We start from the raw sequence: 26717 nt of genomic DNA on the forward strand, positions 1-26717 counted from the left end.
TAGCCGGGGCAGGATCTGGTGTACACTGCGCATGAACGCGGTTAGGTAGCCGAGGCAGGATCTGGTGTACACTGCGCATGCACGCGGTTAGGTAGCCGAGGCAAGATCTGGTGTACACTGCACATGCACGCGGTTAGGTTCAGACAGAGTGGGGAGAGGGAGACACACAAAATCTGACTCTGAACCCGGTTCTTGGTGACTGACAGAGGGCTACAACTTCCTAAAACTGCAAACCATTTGAAGTTTGAGTTAAAGCACACAGAAAAAAATTAAAGCTTTAACATATTCAAATAAATTCCTTTAATAAGAGCCTATCTTTGCCAATGTCAAAACAGATTCTACAAATATGCTGAAGGGAATTCAATGAACCTAACGTTCTCCATGGCTCAAGGCAGCTGGAGCGAGCTAAACACCCAACACATACATGGGGGTGGGGAGTAAGTCCCTTTCCTAAAGGTATTTATATTAGAGGGCAGTAACAAACACTGCACATTCAGTGGCTCTGCTCAGTGGATCAACACATCTCATAAAAGCTATCGGTGCTTGGCCAGCGCTGCGGCTCACTAGGCTAATCCTCCGCCTTGCGGTGCCGGCACACCGGGTTCTAGTCCCAGTCGGGGCGCCGGATTCTGTCCCGGTTGCCCCTCTTCCTGTCCAGCTCTCTGCTGTGGCCAGGGAGTGCAGTGGAGGATGGCCCAAGTGCTTGGGCCCTGCACCCCATGGGAGACCAGGAGAAGCACCTGGCTCCTGCCTTCGGATCAGCGCGGTGCGCCGACCGCGGCGGCCATTGGAGGGTGACCCAACGGCAAAAAAGGAAGACCTTTCTCTCTGTCTCTCTCTCTCACTGTCCACTCTGCCTGTCCAAAAAAAAAAAAGAAAGAAAAAAAAAAAAAAAGAAAACAAAACAGAAATACTGAGCATGCATATATTGAAGATTAACAGCAAATAATAAAAAAGGAACAAAAACCCACAAAACGCATACTCAGTTATGGCATTAATCTGTACATGCTATCTGCATATTTCAGTGAGTACTGTCCCCAGATATTTGCCTATATAAACATAGGATTGGTGTAGTTGCTTTATATCTGTTTGTGCATTTCCTATCAAACAACATGTCTGCCATTCACAATGCAAAACGAGCCCGTAATACCCTTCAACTACTCACTGTGTTGGAAACTTGTACCCAGTCTATATTCCAGGCATCTGCACAGTTCACATCTCCTACGTATTTTGCATCATATGAGTAACACAATTAGTGTCTTTTAATAGATATTTTTAAAAACTTTGGTCTGTAGTTAAAGACAGAAATAGAAGCTAGCTCTACTATGAATGCGCTTCTCTATTGTTTCTTTCTCTGATGCTGTGTTCCAGTTGATGAGTCATTATAATCAGATCAAAACAGGATTTCCAGTATTAATTCAGGCACTTTTCCACAACTCTACCCCACATACAAACCAAACAGAACCTACAGTGTCTCTGACCATGGAGAAATGCTGCCATGTACCCCATCACCATAACTAGTGCACTGTCCTCAAACTGGCCACGAGATCAGAAAAAAAATGTGTTGAATGGGACAGTTATCACTTTATAGTATAAACAGCAAACTCATAGAACTTGGTTTTGGAATCCATTTACATGTACATTAACCACAACATTAGCACACAGGACACACTGCAACATTTTAAAGTGTCCAAACATCACCCTCAGTTCAAAGTATTGATATTAAAGCTGCAAGACCTAACAGTGAGTGGAGAAAGCAATACAAAAGCAGAGTTCAGACTGCAAAGCATTCTAACAAAAATGAGCTTCTCACTGGTAAAGTTATTTGAAAAGAACAACTGCCTAGTTGATAATCAGAGAGAATGTACTTAGATTATTCCAGAGAAATCTAAATGTACACGTATTCCTAATATGTGCCTCAAAACACAAAGAAGCTGTGCTCCGTCACCAGGTCTGAGTTGATTATTACATCAACATCCGCGGCCCTCTCCTGCTTCTTGCTAATACAGGAGGATGGGGGCCGGCGCTTTGGTGCAGTAGGTTAACGCTCCACCAGCAGCACTGGCATCCCATATGGGTGCCGGTTCTAGTCCCGGCTGCTCCACTTCCAATCCAGCTCTCTGCTATGGCCGGGGAAAGCAGCAGGAGATTGCCCAAGTCCTTGGGCCCCTGCACCCACATGGGAGACCAGGAAGTAGCACCTGGCTCCTGGCTTCACACTGGCCCAGCTCCAGCCATTGCGGCCATCTGGGGAGTGAACCAACATAAGGAAGACCTTTCTCTCTGTCTTTCCCCCTCACTGTCTGTAACTCTACCTCTCAACTAAATAATAAAATCTTTAAAAAATATATAGGAGGATGTTGGTCTATACGGGTGAACCTATTTTTATTCCTTCAAATTTATCATTTTATTACTTCTTGTGTGTCCTAATATTTACTGACCAATTCCTTCCATTTACATTTTATTTTATATCACGTTTACCACTTATCTACACTCACTCAAGTTACATTACCACTACAGACTTTGGAATTCTGCACACATAAAATGAATTTTAACTTGAATTAAAAGAACTGATTTTGTTTCCTTGCTAATTCTCTTATTAGGCACAAATATTAACGATTCTCATGTATCCTTTAAAAGTCATATATATACTTAGATTTACTTATTTTTGCAAAGGTGAACAGCTTATTCCATAAGAATGAGAATTATTAGTATCTGTACTGCCTGTTTCCTGATTTACATGGAATGATATAAAAAAGTGCCTGTTTTTCAGTTTCCTAATCTACAGAGTGGACATAATAGAAATACTTCTATCAGAAGTTGCTGGAAGGGCTAGATAAGGTACTACATGAACACAGCATTGGCAAAGCACTTGGAACAGCTGCTTGGGACATGATAAGCATCTAATGAGCTACATCTCCCTAAATTGTCCAACTCTCTACCCCAGATTAAAAGAGTATTACTATATTCTCCATATGTATCCTCAGCTGGATTCCAATACTGAAGGGACTGAAATTATCTAAATAAGTTCTTTTCTTTCCCCCAAACCATTTTACAGTCATTCATTCTCTCCCTCCCTCCCTCTCTCTCTCTCTCTCTCTATATATATATATATATATATTCTCTTAAACAAATGCTTGCTTAGGCTATTATAAAATCTAAATGTGTTTTACACAACTCCTCTTACATGTTCACTAATAAATACACATATGCAAAAGATGCACATTTCAGAGACACTGCTACCCGGGAGGCATTAACGTATTCAAGTCATACTTCTGATTTCTACATTGCTACAAATTAACCAATATGTGCTATTTATCATTAATGCCATCATAAACAATTTCATAAGCACTCAATAATGTAGCAACTTTCTCCCAAAAGGTCTACTGAAATACTGACAATAACTTTTAAATGCCTTTATTTTACAAAAAGATCAATGTGCATCTAAAAAATAAAATGTCCCTAATAGATAATTCAGATTAAAATACATTAAACAGGGCCGGCGCCGTGGCTCAACAGGCTAATCCTCCACCTAGCGGCGCCGGCACACCGGGTTCTAGTCCCGGTCAGGGCGCCGGATTCTGTCCCAGTTGCCCCTCTTCCAGGCCAGCTCTCTGCTATGGCCCGGGAGTGCAGTGGAGGATGGCCCAAGTGCTTGGGCCCTGCACCCCATGGAAGACCAGGAGAAGCACCTGGCTCCTGCCATCGGATCAGCGCGGTGCACCAGCCGCAGTGCGCCGGACGCGGCAGCCATTGGAGGGTGAACCAACGGCAAAAAGGAAGACCTTTCTCTCTGTCTCTCTCACTGTCCACTCTGCCTGTCAAATATATATATATATATATATATATATTAAACAGATTTACTGATAGTTTAGTTTTAATATTGCAGAGTAACTGGGTACATTCGGCTGTTCAGGAGTTAATCAGCTGTTTTTCACATGGAAAATAAATGATCTGCTCCAATCTATGGCTTATACTCATTTTGTGGTCACTTAGCTGATACTGACCACATTCACACTTAAACACTCAGAGCAAGAGAAAACAGGTGATACCAAATTTTTTGGTTTGCAGTATTATTTTAACCACTGTAGTAAAAGTTGATAAGGTAATGAAAATGCACACCATCTGTGAAAAATTTTGGCATCACCTGTCCATATTTTATGGTTGGCACTTCCTGCTAGTATTTCTGACTTCCTTTGTATTTAATTAATCCATGAAAGTCATATCAACTATAAATAGAGGTCTGATGCATACTTTTATAATTTGTATTAATATGAAGAGAATAGATTTCATGTATTTTATAGGTACAATTCTCAGAAGATAACCACACTTCTCTCTCTTTCTCTGTCCCTCCCTTAACCCCCAGGCTTCCTTCATTTTTCTTTCAGTTTCAAAAAACAAGTCAGTCTATTCTATAATCACAGGCTTAATGCACTGCTAACCATAATACTCAACAAGTAAAATGCAGAAAGACCACAGTTCCACAGGAGTATAATCCAGGACTGAACAAAACAACCAAATCACATGTCATTTTATTCCCATACATTTTTTGTATTCTCTATGAACTATCACATATCAGAGAGAACACATGTTATTTGTCTTTTGGGAATTGGCTTATTTCACCAAGCATAATGGCTTCCAGTTGCATCCATTCTGTTGCAAAAGACAGGATTTCATTCTTCTTATGGCTGAGTAGTATTCCATAGTTTTACATACCATGTTTTCTTCATCCAGTCATCAGCTGACAGACATCTGGGTTGATTTCATATCTTAGCTATTGTGAGTTGAGCTGCAGTAAACATGGGGTTATAGATCACTCTTTCATATGCCAATTCCATTTCCTTTGGGTACATTCCCTGGAGTGGAATTTCTGGGTTACATGGTAGAATTTTCAGATTCCTGAGGAATCTCCATATGTCTTCCATAATGGTTGTACTAGTTTACATGCCACCAACAGTATATTAGGGTACCTTTTACCCCACATCCTCAACAGCATTTAAAATTTTTTTATTCTTGCATGACAGCTATTCTACCAGGAGGGAGGTGAAACCTCATTGTGGTTTTTATCTGCATGTCCCTGATGGCTTGTGATTTTGATTATTTTTTCAGGTGTCTGTTGCCCATTTGAATTTCATTATTGGAAAAATGCCTATTCATGTTCTTTGCCCACTTTTTAACTAGATTATTTGTTTTGTTGTTGAGTTTCTTGAGCTCTGTATAGATTCTGGATATTACTCCTTTATAAGTTTCACTATTTGCAAATATTTTCTCCCATTCTGTCAGTTGCCTCTTCATTTTGTTGAGAGTTTCCTCTGCAGTGCAGAAGCTTCTTAGCTTGATGTAATCCCATCTGTCTGTCTGTTTTTGCTTTTGCTGCTTGTGTTCTCGAATCTTTTCCAAGGATTCTTGGCCTACACCCATGTCTGGCAGAATCTCCCTGAAGTTTTTCTCTAGTAACTTGATGAAATTATCTCAGAGATTTATAACCCTGACCCACTATGTGTTGATTTTATGTAACTTCTAAGAAAGAGGACTTGTTTCATGCTTCTGTGTGTAGAGATCCAATTAAGTGGCGGTCCTTTCTCCAGGGATTGATATTAGCTCATTTGTCAAAGATTAGTTGGTTGTAGATGCATGGACTGATTTCTGTTCTGTTACATTGGTCTACATGTCTATTTTTGTACAATATTTCATGCAATATTTATATTTCGTGTGTTTTGATAACTGCCCTGTAGTATGTCTTGAAATCTAGTAAGATGCCTCTGGCTTTGTTTCCTTATTTAAGACTGCTTTAGCTACTCGGGGTCTCTTGTGTTTCCATATGAATTTCAGCATTGTTTTTTTCTAGATCAGTGTTCTTGGTATTCTGTTTGGGATCACACTGAATCTGTGAATTGCTTTCGGTAGTATGGATATTTAGATGATATAATTCTTCCAATTGAATGCCTATGGACCTCACCCATGCAGGTGTATGAACCTCACAAATGATCTGTGCATGTCTCAGTGTGAGAACAGAACCCTGAGTCTCTAAAGCCAGACACAGTGACTGTCCAAACACCCAACCACGCCCTACCACAGTCACAGAGTTCCCACAGTCATAGGGTGCAGGGCATCCACTCTCAGCCCCACAGCCTTCTCTGACCACACACAGAACCATGGCATTCCCAGAGCCAGCTGTGTAACTGGAAGGGGCTGGCTGCTGCTGCGTCTTGGCAAGGAGTCAGGGCACTGTGATAGAGCAAGGGGTGGAAACACTTCACAGGCCCAAGGGGGTACACTACCCACCCCCACAAACCCTCCAGGCCAGACCTGAAATGAGTGGAGACAACAGATTTATCTCTCCAGGAAAATCCCCCAGCTGAGCAGACACCTCAGCAGCCTCTGCTCCCCTTATTAAGAAGGCATTTCTTCTCTGCTGGGCGTGGGGTACCTTGCTCCAAGGTGATGGCTGTAGGCATCGCCAGAGGCTTCCTGCTCACTGCTGCGTGACTGTAATGTATCTGTGGCTCCACAGACTCTCTCTTCACTTTGTACAACCTCCACTACAGGGGCTAATGCTGTGGCATAGTGAGTGAAGCCACCACCAGTGGAGCCAGCATCCCACATGGGCACTGATTTGAGTTCCAGCTGCTCCACTTCAGATCTAGCTCCCTCCTAATGTGCCTGGGAAAGCAGAGAACAATGGCTCAAATGCTCTGGTCCAAGCTCCCACGTGGGAAACCTGGAAGAAGCTCCTGGCTCCTGACTTCAGACTAACCCAGGTCAAACCTTTGTGGTCCTTTGGGGTGTGAATCAGAAGATGAAAGACCTCTCTTCTGGGTCTCTCACCTTATTTCTCTTTGACTCTGCCTTCAAATAAATAATTTTTTTTGACAGGCAGAGTTAGACAGTGAGAGAGACAGAGAGAAAGGTCTTCCTTCTGTTGGTTCACCCCCCACCCCCACAATGGCCACTACGGCCAGTGCTGCACCCGATCTGAAGCCAGGAGCCAGGTGCCTCCTCCTGGTCTCCCATGCAGGTGCAGGGCCCAAGCACTTGGGCCATCCTCCACTGTACTCCCAAGCCACAGAAGAGAGCTGGACTGGAAGAGGAGAAACCGGGACAGAATCTGGTGCCCCAACCAGGACTAGAACCCGGGGTACCAGCGCCGCAGGCAGAGGATCAGCCTAGTGAGCCACGGCGCTGGCCAAATAAATCTTTAACGGTAAGAATTTCCACTGCAAGCTGCTCTCCCCCGGTCACCAGGGAATGCAATTCCTCCCCTTCTCCTCCTTGAACTTCCTGTCGTCAGACTCAGCACATCTCTCTCCTACTCAGCCATCTGGGGTCTCCAATGTGAGGTACACTGTGTATTATTCACTAGCATGGCAATCACGTTTACTAACTGGGCATAGCGTGTCTATGCTCTGGTGGGCACGCCTACTTTCTCAACAGTTGTGGGCACACCTATATGTTTGTGAAAAAGGCAAATTCAACATGAAACAGATTCAATATTAGAGAAGAAACAATCTACCACATTTTAACTTGATAATAATACAACAAGGCAAGGATTTATCTTTTTAATGGATGGATCCATCTACACACAAAACTGCCAATCCAGCCTCCAAAAGATCAATAAAAAGTTCTAAACTCAGGCAAATTACAAATATAATTTCAAAAATTAAACCTTAAAGCAGGATTTATTTCTTGTACCCACCAACTCAACTGTTGATCTTCAAGATATTCTTGATGGCGAATTCTAAATGAAGACAGGTAAGTGAGCCACTCAATTATTATTTTTATTATTTTTTTTTATTTTTTGACAGGCAGAGTGGACAGTGAGAGAGAGAGACAGAGAGAAAGGTCTTCCTTTGCCGTTGGTTCACCCTCCAATGGCCGCCGCGACCAGCACGCTGCGGCCAGCACACCGTGCTGAGACGATGGCAGGAGCCAGGTGCTTCTCCTGGTCTCCCATGGGGTGCAGGGCCCAAGCACTTGGGCCATCCTCCACTGCACTCCCGGGCCACAGCAGAGAGCTGGCCTGGAAGAGGGGCAACAGGGACAGAATCCGGCACCCCGACCAGGACTAGAACCTGGTGTGCTGGCACTGCAAGGTGGAGGATTAGCCTAGTGAGCCGCGGCGCCGGCCAAGCCATTAAATTAAAATTGAGCTTTAAACAAGTGGTGGCCACTGATAAAAATTAGTGAATTCTTAAAAATCATCTACGCATTGGAGAAGGCATCATGGCACAACATGTCAAGCGTTAGCTTGGAATGCTCGCATCCCACACTGCAGCGTTAGTTTGAGTCCTAGATCTTCCATCTCTGATCCAGCTCCACACTAACATGCCTGGGAAGCAGCAGATGACGGCTCAAGTGTTGGCATTTCTGCCATCCACATGGGGGAACCAGATGGAGTTCCAGCTCCTGGCTTCTGCCTAGCCCAACGCTGGCCTCTGTGGGCATTTGGGAAGTGAATCATAGATGAATGATCTCTCTCTCTCTCGCATCCACACTCCCTCCAACTCCCTCTTGCACTCTAGCTCTCTCTCTTTCCTTCTGTCTCTGTCTCCTCCTCTCTTGTCATTTTGCACTTCAAATAAATAAATCTTTAAAAAAGTATCTATGGTCGGCGCCGCAGCTCACTAGGCTAATCTTCTGCCTGCAGCACCAGCACCCCGGGTTCTAGTACCGGTTGGGGCGCCAGATTATGTCCCGGTTGCTCCTCTTCCAGTCCAGCTCTCTGCTGTGACCCGGCAAGGCAGTAGAGGATGGCCCAAGTGCTTGGGCCCTGTACCTGCACGGGAGACCAGGAGGAAGCACCTGGCTCCTGGCTTCAGATTGGCGCAGCACCAGCCATAGCGGCCATTTGGGGGGTGAACCAATGGAAGGAAGACCTTTCTCTCTCTCTCTCTCACTGTCTAACTCTGCCTGTCAAAAAAAAAAAAAAAGTATCTATACACTGGTACTTTTAGTACTTGCAAACATGAGATATAAATAAAATACTAAGTTACATTACTCATAAATAAAACAAATCTATAAAAAACAATGACCTTTGAAGTCACATGATGCTTTGTAGAACAGCAGATCTCATCAAAAAAGGACTTTCAAATATAAGATGCTAGCTAACAGGAAACAGTAAATATTCTCTCCGCTTGCAAATAGGGTGACACTTATTAAATACTGTTCAATATATGAAACATTGTAATATTAAATAATATTAAACATAGCAGAAAACTGTCATACAATTTCATTATTGACTGCTAGGTTCTGAATAACGTTGGTTTTATATTCAGATAATCCCAGTTCATGAGTACTGAAATCAGTATCATCAAATCCATCCCTGGCATTAGCTCTCTATCTTAAAGCCTGTCAGATTCTGTGAGCCTAAGATCCCCAGGAAAGTATAAAAGGCAAACAATCCCTTGACACAGCATCCATAAACAGTTCAGTTGAATCTGCCCACAAGGCAGGCCCTTGCCATTCCTTAAAGACCAGAAGGCTGGCCACCTAGGAAAAGCAGGTTCTTATGGATAAGGCATCTGGGAAAACCAGGTGGGCACTCGGGCAAGGGCTTCTCAAACTACCAGGAGCCCCTCATGGTTCTGTCATTCCCTTTACTGGGGCAAAGGCATTCCAGGAGGGAAAATGCTTCAACAGGGTCCCTGAGACAAGGATGACCTTGGGTCTCCAGGAAACCAAGAGGGCCCCAGGTGGGAGCAGAGGAGGAGGAGGAGGGTGACAGGAGAGGTGGCCCCAGGGTGGCATCACACACAGACTGTGACTTCCACTGCATGTCAGGGGAAACACTAGAGAATCTGGACCAGAAAGTGCATGGCTGTTAAATGCTCATTCTGGCTCATCTTCCCCCAAGATGCTGTTTACTTCTCTACTTATACATCCTTTAGTTGAGACCATTTTATTGACTTGCAACCCTACTGGCTGATGGTTCTGAGGTCTGTACCTAGTCTCCTGAATAATTTTATTTTTTGTGAGAGATAATTTATTTAATTGAAAATCAGAGTTACAGAGAGACACAGAGAGAATCTTCCATCTGTTGGTTCACTCCCTAGATGGCTGAAACAGCCAGCATTAAGCCAGGCTGAGGCCAGGGGCCAGGAGCCCCCACACAGATAGCAGGAGCCCAAGGACTGGGGTCGCCTTCCCCTGTTTTTCTCCAGTCATTAGCAGGGAGCTGCATCAGAAGTGGAGCATCCAGGACTCAAATCTGAATCCATATGGGCTGCCAGTGTAGCAGGCAGCGGCTTAACCAACTATGCCACCACACTAGCCACCTCCAGGCTAATCTTACACCTCATATCCAGTTCCTATGAAATCCTACTTCCAAAACGTATTGCAAATCTGACCTCTGCTTACCACTCTAGTGGCCTTGCCAGCAAGCGCTGCTCACCTGTCCAGATGACAGCCAACAGGTCTCCCTGAAGATGGTCAGCCTTCCTCAACCCCATTCCCCACACACATCACTTACACTTTACATTAGTCAGATCACATCTCCTCTGCCAGTATCTGTTTTCTAAAAACTCTGTGCTTTAGCCACGGCCTGTGGATATCAACATCAGCGCATTATTCAGCACCTCGGTCAGCTACTTCACTGCCCTCTGATGATCCAGAATCTGCTCTATGCGGTAGCCATCTTTCAGTGACACCAGCATTCCAAAGTCTTTCCCGCCGGCAGGCCTTCGGAGTGTTGTTCCTTTATCCCGGAATGTTACACTCCAGACTTCCAATGCTAAGCTAGTGCATTCCCAGTGTGAGAACTGCTACAGAAGTGGTCTGCTTGGTGCAAGGCGTCTGTGACTTCCCGCTAATGTTGCTTCTCCATTCTCCCCCAGTATTAATATCTTATCGATGTGTTATAAAGAGGATAAATTATCTTGACCATTTGTGCTCACTAAACCTGCCTACCCACTTCCCAACTCCACAATATAAGCTGTTTTGTTCACTGCTACATTCCCAGCACTAGAAAGCGCCTACATCCATCCGTTGTCTACTTGATGATACAAATATGTACAATGGAACTCAGTCCAGTCATATGTGAATTAACGTAGCTTTATAGTCTAATCCAAGAAGCCCACATCTGTTATAATCTGTTATAAATCTGCTCCTATAAGAAAATGCATTCCATGATCCTAATGCTGAGTTTTCAAATGAAATTGTAAAACATAACTAATCTGTATGTGGACATTTGTATACATAGTATTTAGGAAATAGAATACCAAGTACATATACCTACTCTGAAGTCTTAGTGCCTTCTAGCCAAAACAATCCAGTGAGCCATCAACCCATCCGAAACAAAAATTTTAGTGGATGCCTCCTGAGATCACCCAAGTGGATAAATGTATTTTAGACTGCCTCGTGGGTAGGAAAATTCAGTGTACCCAGCACCGTTTGTGTCATCTGGTCCAGCATACTGAGCAGACTCCTAGATGCACAAATTGTGAGCCTATTATTAATCTTTTCATTAATTATTTAGCTGATGCAATTAAATTATGCAAATGAAAGCACGCTGTGTAGTTCTGTTAATGGTACTGAAATGAGTGGGTTCGCTAGGACCTCAGAGAACAAACCCAGAATTCAAAATGCTGGGTTCTACTCACTGAACCCAAAACATCTTTAGTGAAGACACTGCCCAGAGCTTTCTAAAATGGATAAATCCTGTAAAGAAGTAAGTCCCTGTGCACAAGTCTCCCCAGGGGCACAAGATCTTTGCATGAGAGGGATGGCTTCCCAACCACCACAAGCCAGCCAAAGGGGTGCACGCTGCTGGATGTCATGCTTGCCTCATGTGCACCTGTACTGTGGGGAGCAGCTCGGACTAGACTAAGTTACTGGAATTAAGACTTATTCTATGCATCTGCTCTCCTACAATATGGCGCTGGGAGAGGAGAAAACAGCTTCTACCCAGCTGCCTCCAGTTCAACCAATAAACTGTAGGACTTGCTCCTGATTGGAGAGCAGCGTACTCGGCGTGTGGGCAGCCGAGTTAGGATTGGTGGAGGAGGACTATAAAGGAGGAGAGAGACGGCATGCACCAGGAACATCTATGGGGAACATCTAAGGGAACCCGTGCAGCCCCCGAGAAAGCCGGCCGGCGGTGTGCCGCTCCCCTGCGGAAGTGGGGAATGCGGCCAGGGGGAACTGCCCTTCCACGGAGGTGGAAGGGATAGTAGCCAACCCGGGAAGAACCAGCAGCAAACCCGGGGAGGGCCGAGCAGACGAAAGAACAGCGCAGGGTCTTGTGTTGCTCCTCCACGAAGAGGGGGAGCGACATAATGGTGCCGTGACTCGGATATGAAGCCTAGGCAGGGTTTTGTGTCGTTCCTCCACGAAGAGGGGGAGCGACATAATGGTGCCGTGACTCGGATAGGAAACCTGACTCGGATAGAAAACCTAGGACGGATAGGAAACCTAGCTTGGATAGGAAACCTAGGACGGATAGCAAACTTAGGAGGGAAGAAACGGGAAGAGCTGGGAAAATGTCGGAGAGAGAGACTAGCAAACAGCCTAGGGAAATTTCGGAGAGAGACTAGCAAACAGCCTAGGGAAAAGCCGGACGAAAAAGGTGCCGGAAGAAGCTATCAAAAGCCTAGGCATAGATTCGGATACGGACTACGGGGGGAAGCTGGGAGAAATCTCTAAGGTCGAAAGCGAAAGTGAAAGCTAGAACAAACAGACTCGGACGCGGACTGTGGGGAGAGGCCAGGAGAAATGAGGGAGGAATATCGTTGGAGGAAAGCTTGGGGAAACATACCGGGTAGAGAAAAATGTTAGGGAAAATGAAGCCGCGAGTGCAGGCCGAGGCGGATACGAAAGCCACTTTGGGATTCTCAAGTTAGCCCGGGAATAGGGGGCGAAAAGTTGAAACTAGAAGCTGAAACGTGAGCCAGGTTGGAATCCGTCTGATTAGCCCGGGGAGCAAAGGACGGGAAGCCAAACCGTGGGGCGGAGACGTACGCTGGGTTGAATTCGCCAGGCTAGCCCGGGGAACTTGGATTGAATGCTAGTGGTGGAGACGCAAGCTACGCTGTGTTACTCGCGGAAGCCGCCGCGTGCAGAGAGAGCACGGGGCGTGAATAGATAGGGAACGCTGGCGTAGGCCGTGGTTCAGACGCGAAGGGCGTGGAGACCGCGGAGCGCGCGAAGCCAAGCCGCGCAAAGCCGGGAAGCTGCGCAGATGAGAGAGGCGCGGGCTGAAGCGGCTCAGCCGGAAAGCTGCCGAGAAGCAGCCTCGGGGCGGGCGCAGCCGGGAAGCCGCGGGGATAAGAATGAGAGCGGGAAGCTGCGGGGATAAGAGAAACAGAAGTTTAGAAGTAAAGTGAGAAAAATAGGAATGCTGGAAGATAGAAGTAAAATGGGAGAAATAGGAATGCCCGGAGATAGAGAAATAGAGAAATAAAAAGGCCTCCCTACAACACTGCAATGTGAGAGCTTGGATTCGGTCTGCCTAATCAAGTGAGGCGATGAGCACCTGCGGACGGCTAGCAGCTTATGCGCCGCAGGTCACCGAAGACAGGCACGAATTAACATCAGTAAAGCTTCCCCACAATGCAACAATTAGGAGGCTTGGATTCGGTCTGCCTGATTTAAGGCGGTAAGCGCCAGCAAGCAGCTCGACCAGAGTATGAGCTGCAGGTCACCGAAGATAGGCACAAACCAACACTAATAAGTCTCCCCCACAATACGGCAATGAGAAGGCTTGGATTCGGTTTGCCTGATAGGTTTTGTAAACACCTGCAGGCAGTTCTAGCAGAGCAGAGCATGCGCTGCAGGGCACCAAACACAGGCACGCATCAGCGCCTAAAAACCTCCTCACAATGGCGAAGAGAGGACCCGGATTCGGTTTTCCTGATTGATAGGACTTGTAAGAGCCTGTGGCAACTCTAGCAAGTAGAGCAGAGTGTGTGCCGCGGGACACCGAAGACAGGCGCGTATCAACGCCAAAAATAAAAAGAAAGGGGGATCTGTGGGGAGCAGCTCGGACTAGACTAAGTTACTGGAATTAAGACTTATTCTATGCATCTGCTCTCCTACAATATGGCGCTGGGAGAGGAGAAAACAGCTTCTACCCAGCTGCCTCCAGTTCAACCAATAAACTGTAGGACTTGCTCCTGATTGGAGAGCAGCGTACTCGGCGTGTGGGCAGCCGAGTTAGGATTGGCGGAGGAGGACTATAAAGGAGGAGAGAGACGGCATGCACCAGGAACATCTATGGGGAACATCTAAGGGAACCCGTGCAGCCCCCGAGAAAGCCGGCCGGCGGTGTGCCGCTCCCCTGCGGAAGTGGGGAATGCGGCCAGGGGGAACTGCCCTTCCACGGAGGTGGAAGGGATAGTAGCCAACCCGGGAAGAACCAGCAGCAAACCCGGGGAGGGCCGAGCAGACGAAAGAACAGCGCAGGGTCTTGTGTTGCTCCTCCACGAAGAGGGGGAGCGACATGTACCATCAAAAACCAAAGTACAGCTCAGTATTACAGCTCCACTTCCCCTGGTACTATCAAGAAACAGGAACTGGACCCAAGATTCTAAAGCTACCAGACACAGAATAAAGCCACCCTGAAAAAGTGTTCCTTCAAAGCTTTCAGGAACTGGAATTTTACAGACAATGTTAGTCTTGGTACTTCAGGGAGTGTCACCTGCTCCCAGACCCCGGCTGGGGAAGATAAATAGGTGCCTTCACTCCATGTGCAAGCCGGCCACGTGGCCATCTTGGCTCAGAGGATCCAGTTAATGCTTCACCTTGCCAGACTGGCAGATACACACCTCGAGTTCTGAAGACTCACATCCCCAGGGAAGAGCCCCAGTTCGTTCAGCAGCTCTGATCTTCTCAAGAATTCATTGTGGGGCTCAACGAGTTACCTGCTCTTTTAGCAAAAAGCTGCATTTCAGGGTTTTCAAATAAGGAACGCCTTTTGTTGTTGATTTCCAAGGCAGCCATCTCTAACAGCTCCTGCAATTAGCCCCTCTTTTTCCATGCTTCACCCACACATAAGCTCGGGTTATTTATGGTCTCAACAGCTGATTAAATGCATTTTCAAAATGTAATACAGGGGGCCAGTGCCGTGGCTCACTAGGTTATGGGATGCCTGCAGCGCCAGCATCCCATATGGGTGCCGGTTCTAGTCCTGGCTGCTCCTTGTCCAATCCAGCTCTCTGCTGTGGCCTGGGAAAGCAGTAGAAAATGACCCCAGTGTTTGGGCCCCTGCACCCAAGTGGGAGACCAGGAAGAAGCACCTGGCTCCTGGCTTCAGATCGGCATAGCTCTGGCCATAGCAGCCATTTGGGGAGTGAACCAATGGAAGGAAGACCTTTCTCTGTCTATTTCACTGTCTGTAACTCTACCTGTCAAATAAATAAATAAAACCTTAAAAAAAAATGTAACACAGACAGGAATGCAAAGGTGAGACAGTACAAACCATGGGAACTGCAGGCAACTTTGCTATGCTTCTGAAAAAAGGTTATGAGGTTCTGGACCAAAGCAGTGACAGGAAAGCAAAGAAGACAGAAAAAGAAACATTTGTTGGCATGAACAGGATTTGTTGACTCAGTAAGTGTGAAAAGTGAGACAGAAAGTGGTTAGTAATGCAGTTAGACAGGAGTAAGAAATTCTTGTGTTCTGGGGCTGGGCAGTTGGTTTAACAGTAAGACACCACCATGTCATATCAGAGTTCCAGGTCCCAGTCCTGGTTCCCTTCCCAAAGCCACCATCCTGCTGAGGCAGCCCCTGGAAGGTAGCACGTGATGATAACGCAAGCAGCTGGGTTTCTGCCTCCCACAAGGAGGATGTGTACCCAGTTCCTGGCTCCCAGCTTCCTCCCCTTGGCTGTTGTGGGCATCTGGGGACTGAACATGCAGATGGAAGCCCACTGTGTTTGTCTCCACCTTTCTCTTTCTCTCCATCTTTCTTCCTCTTAAATAGATACACAAGCAAATGTTTTTAAAGTTCTGGTGCTCTGTTACATAGTATAGTGAGCATAGGTTATAATAATGTAATGCGTATTTCTCTTAAAAAAGGGGGGTGGGTGGGGCGGCACGGTGGTGTAGCAGGTACAGCCACCTCCTGGGACCCCGGCATCCCATGTGGACACCAGTTCAAGTCCCAGCTGCTCCACTTCCAATCCAGCTCCCTACTAATGCTCCTGGGCAGGCAGTGGAGGATGGCCCAAACGCCTGCACCCAAGTGAAAGACCCGGAGGAAGCCGCTGCTGCCTGGCTTTGGTCTGGTTCAGCCTCGTCTGCTGTGTCCATTAGGGGAAGGAACCAGTAGATGGAAGATCTCTTTCTCTTATATATTTGAGAGGATAGAACTGTTTAGCCAGAGTAAACAGTGCTTGATATACACAAGTATGGAAACACGGCAGAGAATCCTATATAGGTACAATTTTTATGTATCAGTGAAATTAAAAGAAAAATAAATAATGCACCAAATTTTCTAAGTAAACTATGTTGCAAATTATTCTTCAGATATATATTAAAGTCAGGGATGCAAGGTTTGGGTGGAAAACATACATTTTAGACATATCTGGATTATAGGCTTCTGTAGAATATTTAGCAAGAAACACTTAATAAGCAACTGGAAACCTGGCTGAGACAGCAGAGGCAAAGACGCCTGGGGGACATGAGAGTAGACATGGAAATGGCTGAACTCTTCTCCAAAAGAAATCTGAAAACTGAAGCTCTGAGCAAAACTAACCCTAGTGACAGGCGGGAGGGAGGCTTAAAAACAGGAGCGAGTGGAGGCAGGAGCAGCAGCCAGGGGCTGCACAGACCCCGCAGGCGGGAAGCAGCCCTGGCTGAGAGAAGGGAGAGGCGAGCAATGCCCAGAGGCCGCTCCTCTCCCTGTCCTGGTCCCTTCAGCAGCTGTGACAAGCAGAGCACAGTCAGGTGGAGAGGGGATCAAAGGGGAGGAAGCGAGGCCCTCACCCAGGCCACTCCCCAAAGCAGGATGGGGACAGGAGGGGGACACAAGGGCAGCACTGTCAGATAAAGTCTTCTAGGATAAGAGAGACAGGAAATGTCTCTCACCAGGGAAAACCAGCCTTGCTACGGAAGAGAAACATCCAAGAACAGGCACACACTCACGGCTTCTAGGCGGCAGCGTGTCACGTGAACACGAGTGGTCATTACTGGTGACTGAGGAGGCTCAGGTGCCAGGCCGGGGGTGCAGCCCTTCCCACAGAGCACGCGCTGTCCTGAACTCCAGGCAGCCACCCTGGCAGGAGTCAGCTCTGCCGCCTTCACCCGCGCCCTGACAACATCCGACCCCCACCCCCCGTGCCCTCTGCTGAGCACTCTGAACAAAGAAACCGAGCCAATCTATTCAGAGCGGGACCAGCGATGGACACACAGAGAAACTCAATCTTCAGAGAGAGGCAGCGGCCCAGGGAGAAGGCCTCTGGGAGAGACGGAGGGCGTGGCGGCCTCGCCCGGAGTCTAGCACCTGCTCCCAGGAGGCTGGGCTGCCCGCCACCTTCCCACCACGCTCCCAGGCCCTTTAGCTGAGCCCCTACATGTCACCACAGGCGTTTCTTTCCTTGCCAAAAAACACATTGGACTACAAAATGTGATTCTTCTGACTCTTCTACATTTGGAGAACGTCTCTAATGTGGAGCTGTGCAAATGTAGTTTAACATCCAGTTACAATGCTATCACACGCATCACGGGAGAGGGAAGGGGACATGGCAAGTACAATGAATTTCATTGACGGAGAGGCCTCAGCGTAGGGCAGCTTTTTATGCTCAGTGTATTAGAAGGCCAGACACCTGAGGGTCTTCTGCATCCCTCATCACGGAGTCTACTTGAGGCTTCCTAACACAACACCACACCTCCTTTACGGAAGGCGCAGTAGGACACAGTGACTTCCCCACCACCACCACCACACCCAGGTTCCAGGCTTTCCCAAACCTATCTCCTCGAGTGACCACTCCTCCCGTCCTCTCTCTTCTGTCAATCTGAGCACTTCGCCCTACACCAGAATTCACATGCACATCTATTCTCATCAGGATATTCCAACAGTGAGAGAGGGAAAAATCTCCCTCTCCCAGGCACAAGAACCTGCCCACATGCCTCCCAGCACAACTGTGGTTCCACGCTCTGTACTGAGTCCACGTGTGGCCTAATTCCAACCCCACTGGTCAACAAACAGGCTGATGGACACGCAAGGCCTGGCCAGAGCTTCCCACGGTCACTCCACCCTGCCTACCTCGGCCTCTGGATCTGCCTCCCTGTGACACCCCACTGCTCCTGCATGGCCTACACTCCAGACAAGCAACAGCTATTGTTTGAGGAGTAGGGTCTTAGAGCAAGAGGAATGGAGGGGTGCTCAGGCCCCACAAAGAAAGGAAGCGACTGTTCGTGGCTTGGGCACAGAGAACCTGCCTGTGTCACTCTCAGAAACTTTGCACAGGAAGGCACTCAGGCCACACTGTTGGGAAAGGAACAACGAGGCAAGCAGGACAACGAATCACTCTGCCTATACCCAAGCTCTTCCTGTTCTCACAGAAGTGACGCCACAGGCTCACTGCTTCCTCTCACTTTTCCATCTTCAAAATAACAGGGAGCTCCCATCATTGTTAAACACACAAAAGAAGACTAATCCATTTCATTTAACTGAAGGTAACTTTAAGTACACTCCAAAATATTTTTCTAGACTGCAGCAGAATTCTATTTATTTCTAGGACAATCACATTACATGGAAAGCTATGGACATACAAGTTTAATATTAATTAATCAGCATAAATAGTAAGCACAAACCATCACATATAACATACATTACACAGTCATAAAACAGGAACTTACATGTTTGGATAAGTTGGGGCTCTTGGAGTCAACATCATACCTAAAAGATTAAAACATAAAACTCCAATTAACACCAAAATCTTCCAAAACACAGAATAATTATGTACACTAATTGTAAAAGTCAATGATGTAAACAGTGAATTCACAAGTTCTGGTAACCTGTATGCCAATGGTAGGATTCACAATCCCTGGGAGCTTTTATTTCCACAAATCGACAAAGTCCTAATATTTTCACAATCATCAATTTGGCTGCTTGACAAGTTTAAATTTCCTCTTTTCTCTGAATCAGCAATATCTTTCTACTGTTTAACTGATTTCAAAGCTCTCTAAAAACCAAAATTCATTTTTTCTATCATCAAAAAATCACAGGTCTTGGTAAAAGGCTATTCTTCGCCCACATTTTAATTCTTATTTAGTATCTAACATGCTACTACTAAACTTAAAATTTGATTAAAGTAATAAGACAGTCTTTTCTTCTCTAATCACAGGACTTGGGGAAACTGGTCAGACTGCTCCATGTTCTGGTTTTGACCAATTAGTATAGGAAAAAAATGGCTTCTCCAAGACATTCCAGGCTAACAACACTCACTGTCACGTTATGCCCTTGTTTCAAAGACTGATGAAAATGCAAAGATGGCTGACAGTTAAAACATTCACTCTGTGCCAAATTCTTCCACAGGAAATATTTACAATGAGTCCAGTATTTCTCCAAAGTCACATTCGCTTCACCCTTTTTGTGCACAACTTACTACAAAAATTAAATGCCTTTGGTTTTCAGGTAAATTAAAGTCTTTTGCCTCACATGACATGAAGATTTTCACAAGAAAATAAAGAATCCCAATCACTAATGCCCACCACAAGAATTCACTGAGCGTACGGACACTGGGCGGAAAATTCTCCCCATAAAGAACGGTGCGGCAGCGGGCTGCACGGCCGTGGCACGCAAACACCTGCCGCGGGAGATCTACAAACGACCTCCTACACTCAGGGCATTCTGAGCACGTCCAACAGCTGGGCTGCAACGCTGCATCAGCACTTCCCAGCATCCACTGTGCCCAGGGCCCGCACAGATGTCAGCACAGGACGGTTTTCTCATTTGTGGTCATTTTTTATACAGAGAAGACCGAAGCCAGCAACAGGAAGAACCACAGAAGTGAAGTCCAGCTATGTGGCAGCTTCTGAACCATCAGACTGCTGGGGGACGGCACCAGGGCTCAGTGGGTGACGCCGCCACCTTCCTATCCCGGCTGCTCCACATCTGATCCAGTTCGCTAATGGTCTGGGGAAAGCACCAGGAGATGCCCAAGTGCTCCGCCCCTACCACCTGAGTGGGAGACCCAAAGAAGCTCCTGGCTTCTGGCCATCGCAGACATTTGGGAAATGAACCAGAAGATGGAAAATCAACTGTGTGTGTGTGTATGTGTGTGTATATGTATGTGTGTGTGTGTATTTGTCAAACTTCCGGAAAACAACGCAGAGGAGATGCAAGATATGGCTAAACAGGAAGCCCTACATTTCCTACACCAGAGGGAGACCAAGACAACACAAAGAGGACTGTCTTTTCAGGAGACGGCTGACAGTGACTTGAGTACAGAAGTGACAGTGACTATAAAAGGCACAGAGACTCCAAGGCCAGCAGGGAGAGAGGAACAAAGCACATCCCAGCTCCTACCTCAGCCTCCCAGCCTGGGGGACGCCATCTTGCTGGGGAAAGGTGAGCAGAAGGCACCATGGCCCCACCATCCCACAGGCCAGGAGCCCCTACCTCGTGGGGCTCTGCGCCAGCAGCAGCAGACACAAAAACCCAGAGGACCACATACGAAGACCCCTTCTGCGTCTCAAGTCCCAGCATCACCCTTGCAGGCCCTCTGGGAACTGGGGGCAGTCCCTTCTGTGTCCTGCAGCTCTGCCGCAATGACTGCTGGTGCTACAATCCCTGGAATAATTCACACTCACCATGGAACCTGGGGGCCTTATCTACATTCCTCTGGGTTGGGCTGGTGGCTGCTGGTATACAAAACCCAGCATAACCAGCACTTAAAATGGAAGACCTAGGTAAAGACTCCACTGCATCACAGCTCTGGGACTGTGACTGTTTCTTATGTAATTCCCTGGGACACCTGTGCTCACCCACGGAGTCTCGGAATGTTCTCTCTACTTCACGCTTATCCAGGTTTCTACAGCCTAGTGCGTTAATTCCCACCCAAGCCTCTGAGCAACCTGTGGGACATGCATCAGGCACCTCTCGGGGCCTGCAGTTCTGAGACTGGGACTGTTGGAGCTACGTCCCAGTGGCACCACAGTTCTTCCTGTGGGGCAGCTTCCCCATCTGCAGTGCACTGCTGCAGAGCCCAGCCTGCCAGGCACACATCCCAGCGTAACGCGCATGTGAAATGTGAGATCTAGGTAGGGTCTGCAGTGCATCCAGCAGTTCTGGGATTCTGACTGTTGGGTCTGAAAGACCCAGGAACAACTTCCCCTGCCCTAGGGGACCTGAGGAAGGCTACGGCCCCACTGCACTGCTGCAGGACCAGAGCACAAGCCCAGGATAACCTGTGCTTTTCCTGTGAGACTTTGACAAGCTACCCTTCCCGCCTTGAAGCTCCGGGACTGTCACTATTCCGCTGCTCAAGGCCATATGGGCCAATGCATAACCTGTATTTACTGAAATGTACAAGGGAAAAGTCCTTTCACTTCCCCAAGTGCTGGGACCAGGGACTTCAGTGCTGTGGGCACCTGTATCACCCAGGCCCACACAGCAAGACCTAGGGAAGGACCTGGCACAATGTACAGTTTCAAGGCTACAGTTATTCATTCTACAAGTTCCAGTGACACTCAGACTTGGCTGGTAGGACTAGCGGATGGCCCCAACTGGGTCCCATGGCACCAAGAATGAGGCTACTGTCATCAGAAACCCCACTGCGACTGATACTCAACACTCAGGAAGCCCTTGTCCACTTCAAAGGCACACCATTCCTCTACCAACTGCAGCAGACCAGCAGCAATGGCAAGCACTGTCACTGGTGACACCCATTCCAGGGGCAGCAGTCCCTCGGAGGCTGGACTTCTGGCCTCACCTGGAACCAAAGGCAAAGGAGCTACCCAACTGACATCCTGCACTTCATCTAAACAACTAATATTTCCCAAGGAAAACTCTGCCATAATGAAGACGACACATAGGTAAGCAATAGGTAAGCAGAGGTTAATAGAGGGACCCAGGAAACAAAAAGGAGCCAGGAAGAAGAGCATCGCACAAAGAATGCAACAGTTCTCCAGAAATGGATGCTGACTTGAAGGAAATCTATAAAATAACTGAAAAGGAATTAAAATTGGTGACTAAGGAAATCCAACTAGAAACAGGAAGACACAGGCAAACAACTCAGAGAAATGAGGAAAACAGTGAATGACACAAATAAGAAATTCAACCAACAGAAGTCATAAACAAGAATCAGAAAGGCTGGAAATGAGTACTTCAATGAAAAAAAAAACTGGAAGTAAGAGCTTCAACAAAAAAAGTAGACCTTGAAGAATTTGATTTTGAGGCAAGATTTCTGAACTAACCCAGTTAGACAAAAATAAAGAGAAAATAATTCAACCATTAAGTGATTAAATACTTGCATTTTAGGGATACACAGCAGACTCATAGAATGGCAGATGTCCTAAACAGCACTCTGGCCTCAGAATCAGCCCTTAAGGCATTCGGATCTGGCTGAAGAGCCCATGAGAGTATTTTAGGCATGGAAAGCCAAGACACTCTGGCAAAACAACAACAACAGCAACAACTCTAAATGAAAGCTCTCTGCGAGTGAGATCCCAGTAGAAAGAACAGGCCATCAAAGAAAGAGGTACCTTTCTCTGAAGGGAGGAGAGAACTTCCACTTTGACTATGACCTTGTCTAAATGTGATCACAGTCGGCGAACTCAAAAGGCTTCCATAGCCTTGGCAACTCATGACAAGAGCCTAGGGATATTACTGATGCCATAAACAAGAGTGTCAGATTGTTAAGTCAACAATAGGAGTCACTGTGCACTTACTCCTCATGTAGGATCTCTGTCCTTAATGTGTTGTACAATGTGAATTAATGCTATAACTAGTACTGAAACAGTATTTTACACTTTATGTTCTGTGTGGGTGCAAAGTGATCAAATCTTAATATATACTAAATTGATCTTCTGTATATAAAGATAATTGAAAATGAATCTTGATGTGAATGGAATAGGAGAGGGAGCAGGAGATGGGAGCCTTGCCAGTGGGAGGGAAGTTATGGGGGGAAAAAGCCAATGTAATCCGTAAACTGTACTTTGGAAATTTATATTTACTAAATAAAAGTTAAAAAATAAATAAAAATATGTTTTTTAAAAGAAAAAAAGATACATACCAGGGGATTCCAATTCAAACCCATCAAGGTGGCATGTACCAATGCCATCTCACTATTCCAAGTGATCAATTTCAGTTCACAATTGATCATAATGAAAGGACTAAGAGTCAAAGGGAGCACATAAACAAGTCTAGTACCTGCTAACACTAACCGATAGAATAAATAAAGGGGAGAGTGATCCAACATGGGAAGTGAGATACTCAGCAGACTCATAGAATGGCAGATGTCCTAAATAGCACTCTGGCCTCAGAATCAGCCCTAAAGGCATTCGGATCTGGCTGAAAAGCCCATGAGAGTATTTCAGGCATGGAAAGCCAAGACACTCTGGCAAAAGATCTCTGTGAGTGAGATCCCAGTGGAAAGAACAGGTCTTCAAAGAAGGAGGTACCTTTCTCTGAAGGGAGGAGAGAACCTCCAGTTTGACTATGACCTTGTCTAAACAAGATAAGAGTCGGAGAACTCAGAGGGCTTCCATAGCCTTGGAAACTCATGACTGGAGCATAGGGAGATTACTGATGCCATAGACAGGAGTGTAAATTGGTAAAGTCAACAACAGGAGTCACTGTGCACTTACTCCTCATGTAGGATCTCTGTCCTTAATAATGTGCTGTGCATTGAGATTTAATGCTATAACGAGTACTCAAACAATATATTTCACTTTGTGTTTCTATGGGGGTGCAAACTGTTGAAATCTTTACTTAATGCATACTAAACTGATCCTCTGTAAAAAAAAAAAAAAAAAAAAAAGAAATTATCAACTCCCAACTTGACTCTCACTGGGATTAAACATGACAATAGGTCTGATCTGATTTCATCATCATTTAAAAAAAATCATCTATTATTTTTCACTTTATGTTTCTGTGTGGGAGCAAACTGTTGAAATCCTTACTTAATGTATACTAAGCTGATCTTCTGTATATTAAGATAATCGAAAATGAATCTTGATGTGAATGGAAGGGGAGAGGGAGTGGGAAAGGGGAGGGTTGTGGGTGGGAGGGACGGTATGGGGGGGAAGCCATTGTAATCCATAAATCGTACTTTGGAAATTTATATTCATTAAATAAAAGTTAAAAAAAAAAAAAGAAAAGAAAATTTAAAAAAACCTTGCATTTTAGAGACACCTGAGAGAAAAGAGCAGGGAAAAGGCATTTAGAAGCTGTTTAATGAAATAGTAACAGAAAACTACCCAAGTCTTCAAAGAGATCTGGACACCCAGACACAGGAAGCTCAAAGGAACTAAAGCAGACTCAACCAAAAAGACTCCTCCCCGACCTGTGACAGCCAAATCATCAGAAGTAAAAGACATGGAGAGCGTGCTAAAGGCAGAGAAGCATTACGTCACACATAAAGAAATATCCGTCACCTTACAGCAGACGTCTCAGCAGAGACCTACAGGCCAGCAGACAATGTCATCACACATTCAAGGTCTTGGAAAAAAAAAAACTTCCAACCAAGAATATTACATCCAGTGAAGCTAACCTGTAGAACTGAGGGAGAGACACTGATGCCCAGCGTCACCACCACCAGACCAGCCCTACAACAAGATCTGAAAGGAGCCCTACATTAGGAGTAATGTACAATGCACAGCACAAAATTGACTAACAAAGCAGATACCAAACACAAAGACAAAAGAACCCAACATCATCATGACAGAAAGCTTTCAAAACACAAAGAGAAATGATGAGAGGCAGAAAGAAACGGAGAAAAAATACATCCATACATACAGCAATCAGTGAGCAATCAACAAAATGACAGGAGTTAGTTCTTATCTATGAATATTAACACTGAGTGTGAATGGATTAAATTCCCTCGTCACAAGACATAGTTGGGTAAATGGAATTTAAAAACCAACACCTAACTATATGCTGCCTGTGATTACATGCTGCCTGCAAGACATTCACTTCTCAGGTAAGAAGACTAAAAGACAAGGGCTGGAGAAAGACGCACCACACAAACGGAACCAAAACTGAGCTGCAGAGCCCATGCTCACATCAGATCAAACAAACGATGTCAAAAGTCATAAAGAGACAAAAAAAGAAATGTCAATAAGAGGATCCATAAAGAAAGAAGACATAACAACCAAAAATATATAGGCACCCAAAACAAAACCATCCAGGTATCTATAGCTAATCCTATTAGACTTAGAGGAAGAGACAGACTCCAATACAGTAGCAGCAGGAGACTTCAACACATCACTGTTGACAATGGACACATCATCCACACAGAAAATCAACAAAGAGCTGAGCCGCACTGTAGAGCAAATGGGCCTAAGAGGCAGTTACAGAACACGTCAACCAACGGCTGGAGAACACATGTTCTCATCTCACCAGGAACATTTTTAGAACAGACCACAACTGAGGCCAGAAATCAAGCCTCGGTAAATTCTTAAAAATTGATAAACCGTATCATGTGTCTTTCCACAAATGCATAAGACTAGAAACCAATAAAAATTAAAAATTTACAAATACACAGCAATTACAGCCACGCTCCTTAAGGGCCAAAGAAAAATAAATCAAAACATTTCTTGAAACGAAATGAAAATGTAAAATATGCATTTTAAAGACTTAGAAAAGCAAGAATAAACCAAATCCCAAATTAGCAAGACACAAGCAATAGTAAGAATAAGTAGAGAAATAAATGAAACTGACAGCAAATAAACAATATAAAAAGAGCCACAAACGCAAGGCAGAGTAATGAGGAGCTCTTCCATCAACCAGGTCCGGTTTAGGCCAGAGCCAGGAGCCAGGAGCTCCATCCTGGTCTCCATTCCTGCTGCTTTCCCAGGTACATTGACAGGAAGCTTCATCAGAAGAGGAACAGCCAGGACCCAAACAAGCACTCTGATGTGGGATGCTGGCATCACAAGGAGCAGCGAATCCCCTCTGCAGCACATAGACAGCCCCTAAAAGCCCTTTCTCAAAATGTAAATAAAATAGACAATCTTTTAACCACACTTATAAAAACAGAGGAAGAAAATTTCTAATATATAAAACTGGAAATAAAATCACAGACATTACAGCTGATACTACAGAAAAGGATTGTAAGATAATATGAATAAAAGTAAACAAATTGGAAAACCTCAAAGAAACTGATAAATTCCCATACGCATACAATCTACCAAGATTAATTCAAGAAACTACAGAAAATAATATAAACAGACAAGACTGAAGTACTAATTAGAAGCCTCCCATCAAAGAAAGAGTCACTTTCTTCCTAAATCTGAATATATGAAATGCGTAAAATGTGTACGCCTTAACTAAAATTAAGAGCTTGTTTTTAAAAAAATAAACAAAAATGACCATTGGCCCAACTAACCAAAAAAAGGAGAGTGAAGAGCCAAATCAATAAAATTAGAGACAAAAAAGGAAATGTAACAGACACCACAGAAATAAAAAGAATCATCAGAAATTACTACAAAGAGCTCTATGCCAACAAACTGGGAAACCTAGAAGAAATGGATAGATTCCTGGACATATACCACTTACCTAAATTGAGCCATGAAGACACAGAAAACCTAAACAGACCCATAAACAGCACGGAAAGT

The 26717-nt window shown here is 45.5% G+C and overlaps 1 protein-coding gene across 3 annotated transcripts in view; it reads right to left on the reverse strand.

Moving 5' to 3' along the window:
* The window catches only part of CPNE8 (copine 8), a 260377-nt gene that overhangs the window by 150981 nt on the left and 82679 nt on the right, over positions 1-26717 (reverse strand). For all 3 annotated transcript variants that reach the window (XM_051850927.3, XM_002712675.6, XM_070049629.2), the window contains exon 5: positions 18795-18834. In XM_051850927.3, coding sequence (XP_051706887.3) covers positions 18795-18834 — 40 coding nt within the window. The remainder of the gene's footprint in view (positions 1-18794; positions 18835-26717) is intronic.

Source organism: Oryctolagus cuniculus, chromosome 9 (genome assembly GCF_051225735.1).
Source record: "Oryctolagus cuniculus isolate XC-2025 breed Fujian yellow rabbit chromosome 9, ASM5122573v1, whole genome shotgun sequence".
NCBI classification, from domain to species: Eukaryota; Metazoa; Chordata; class Mammalia; order Lagomorpha; family Leporidae; genus Oryctolagus; species Oryctolagus cuniculus.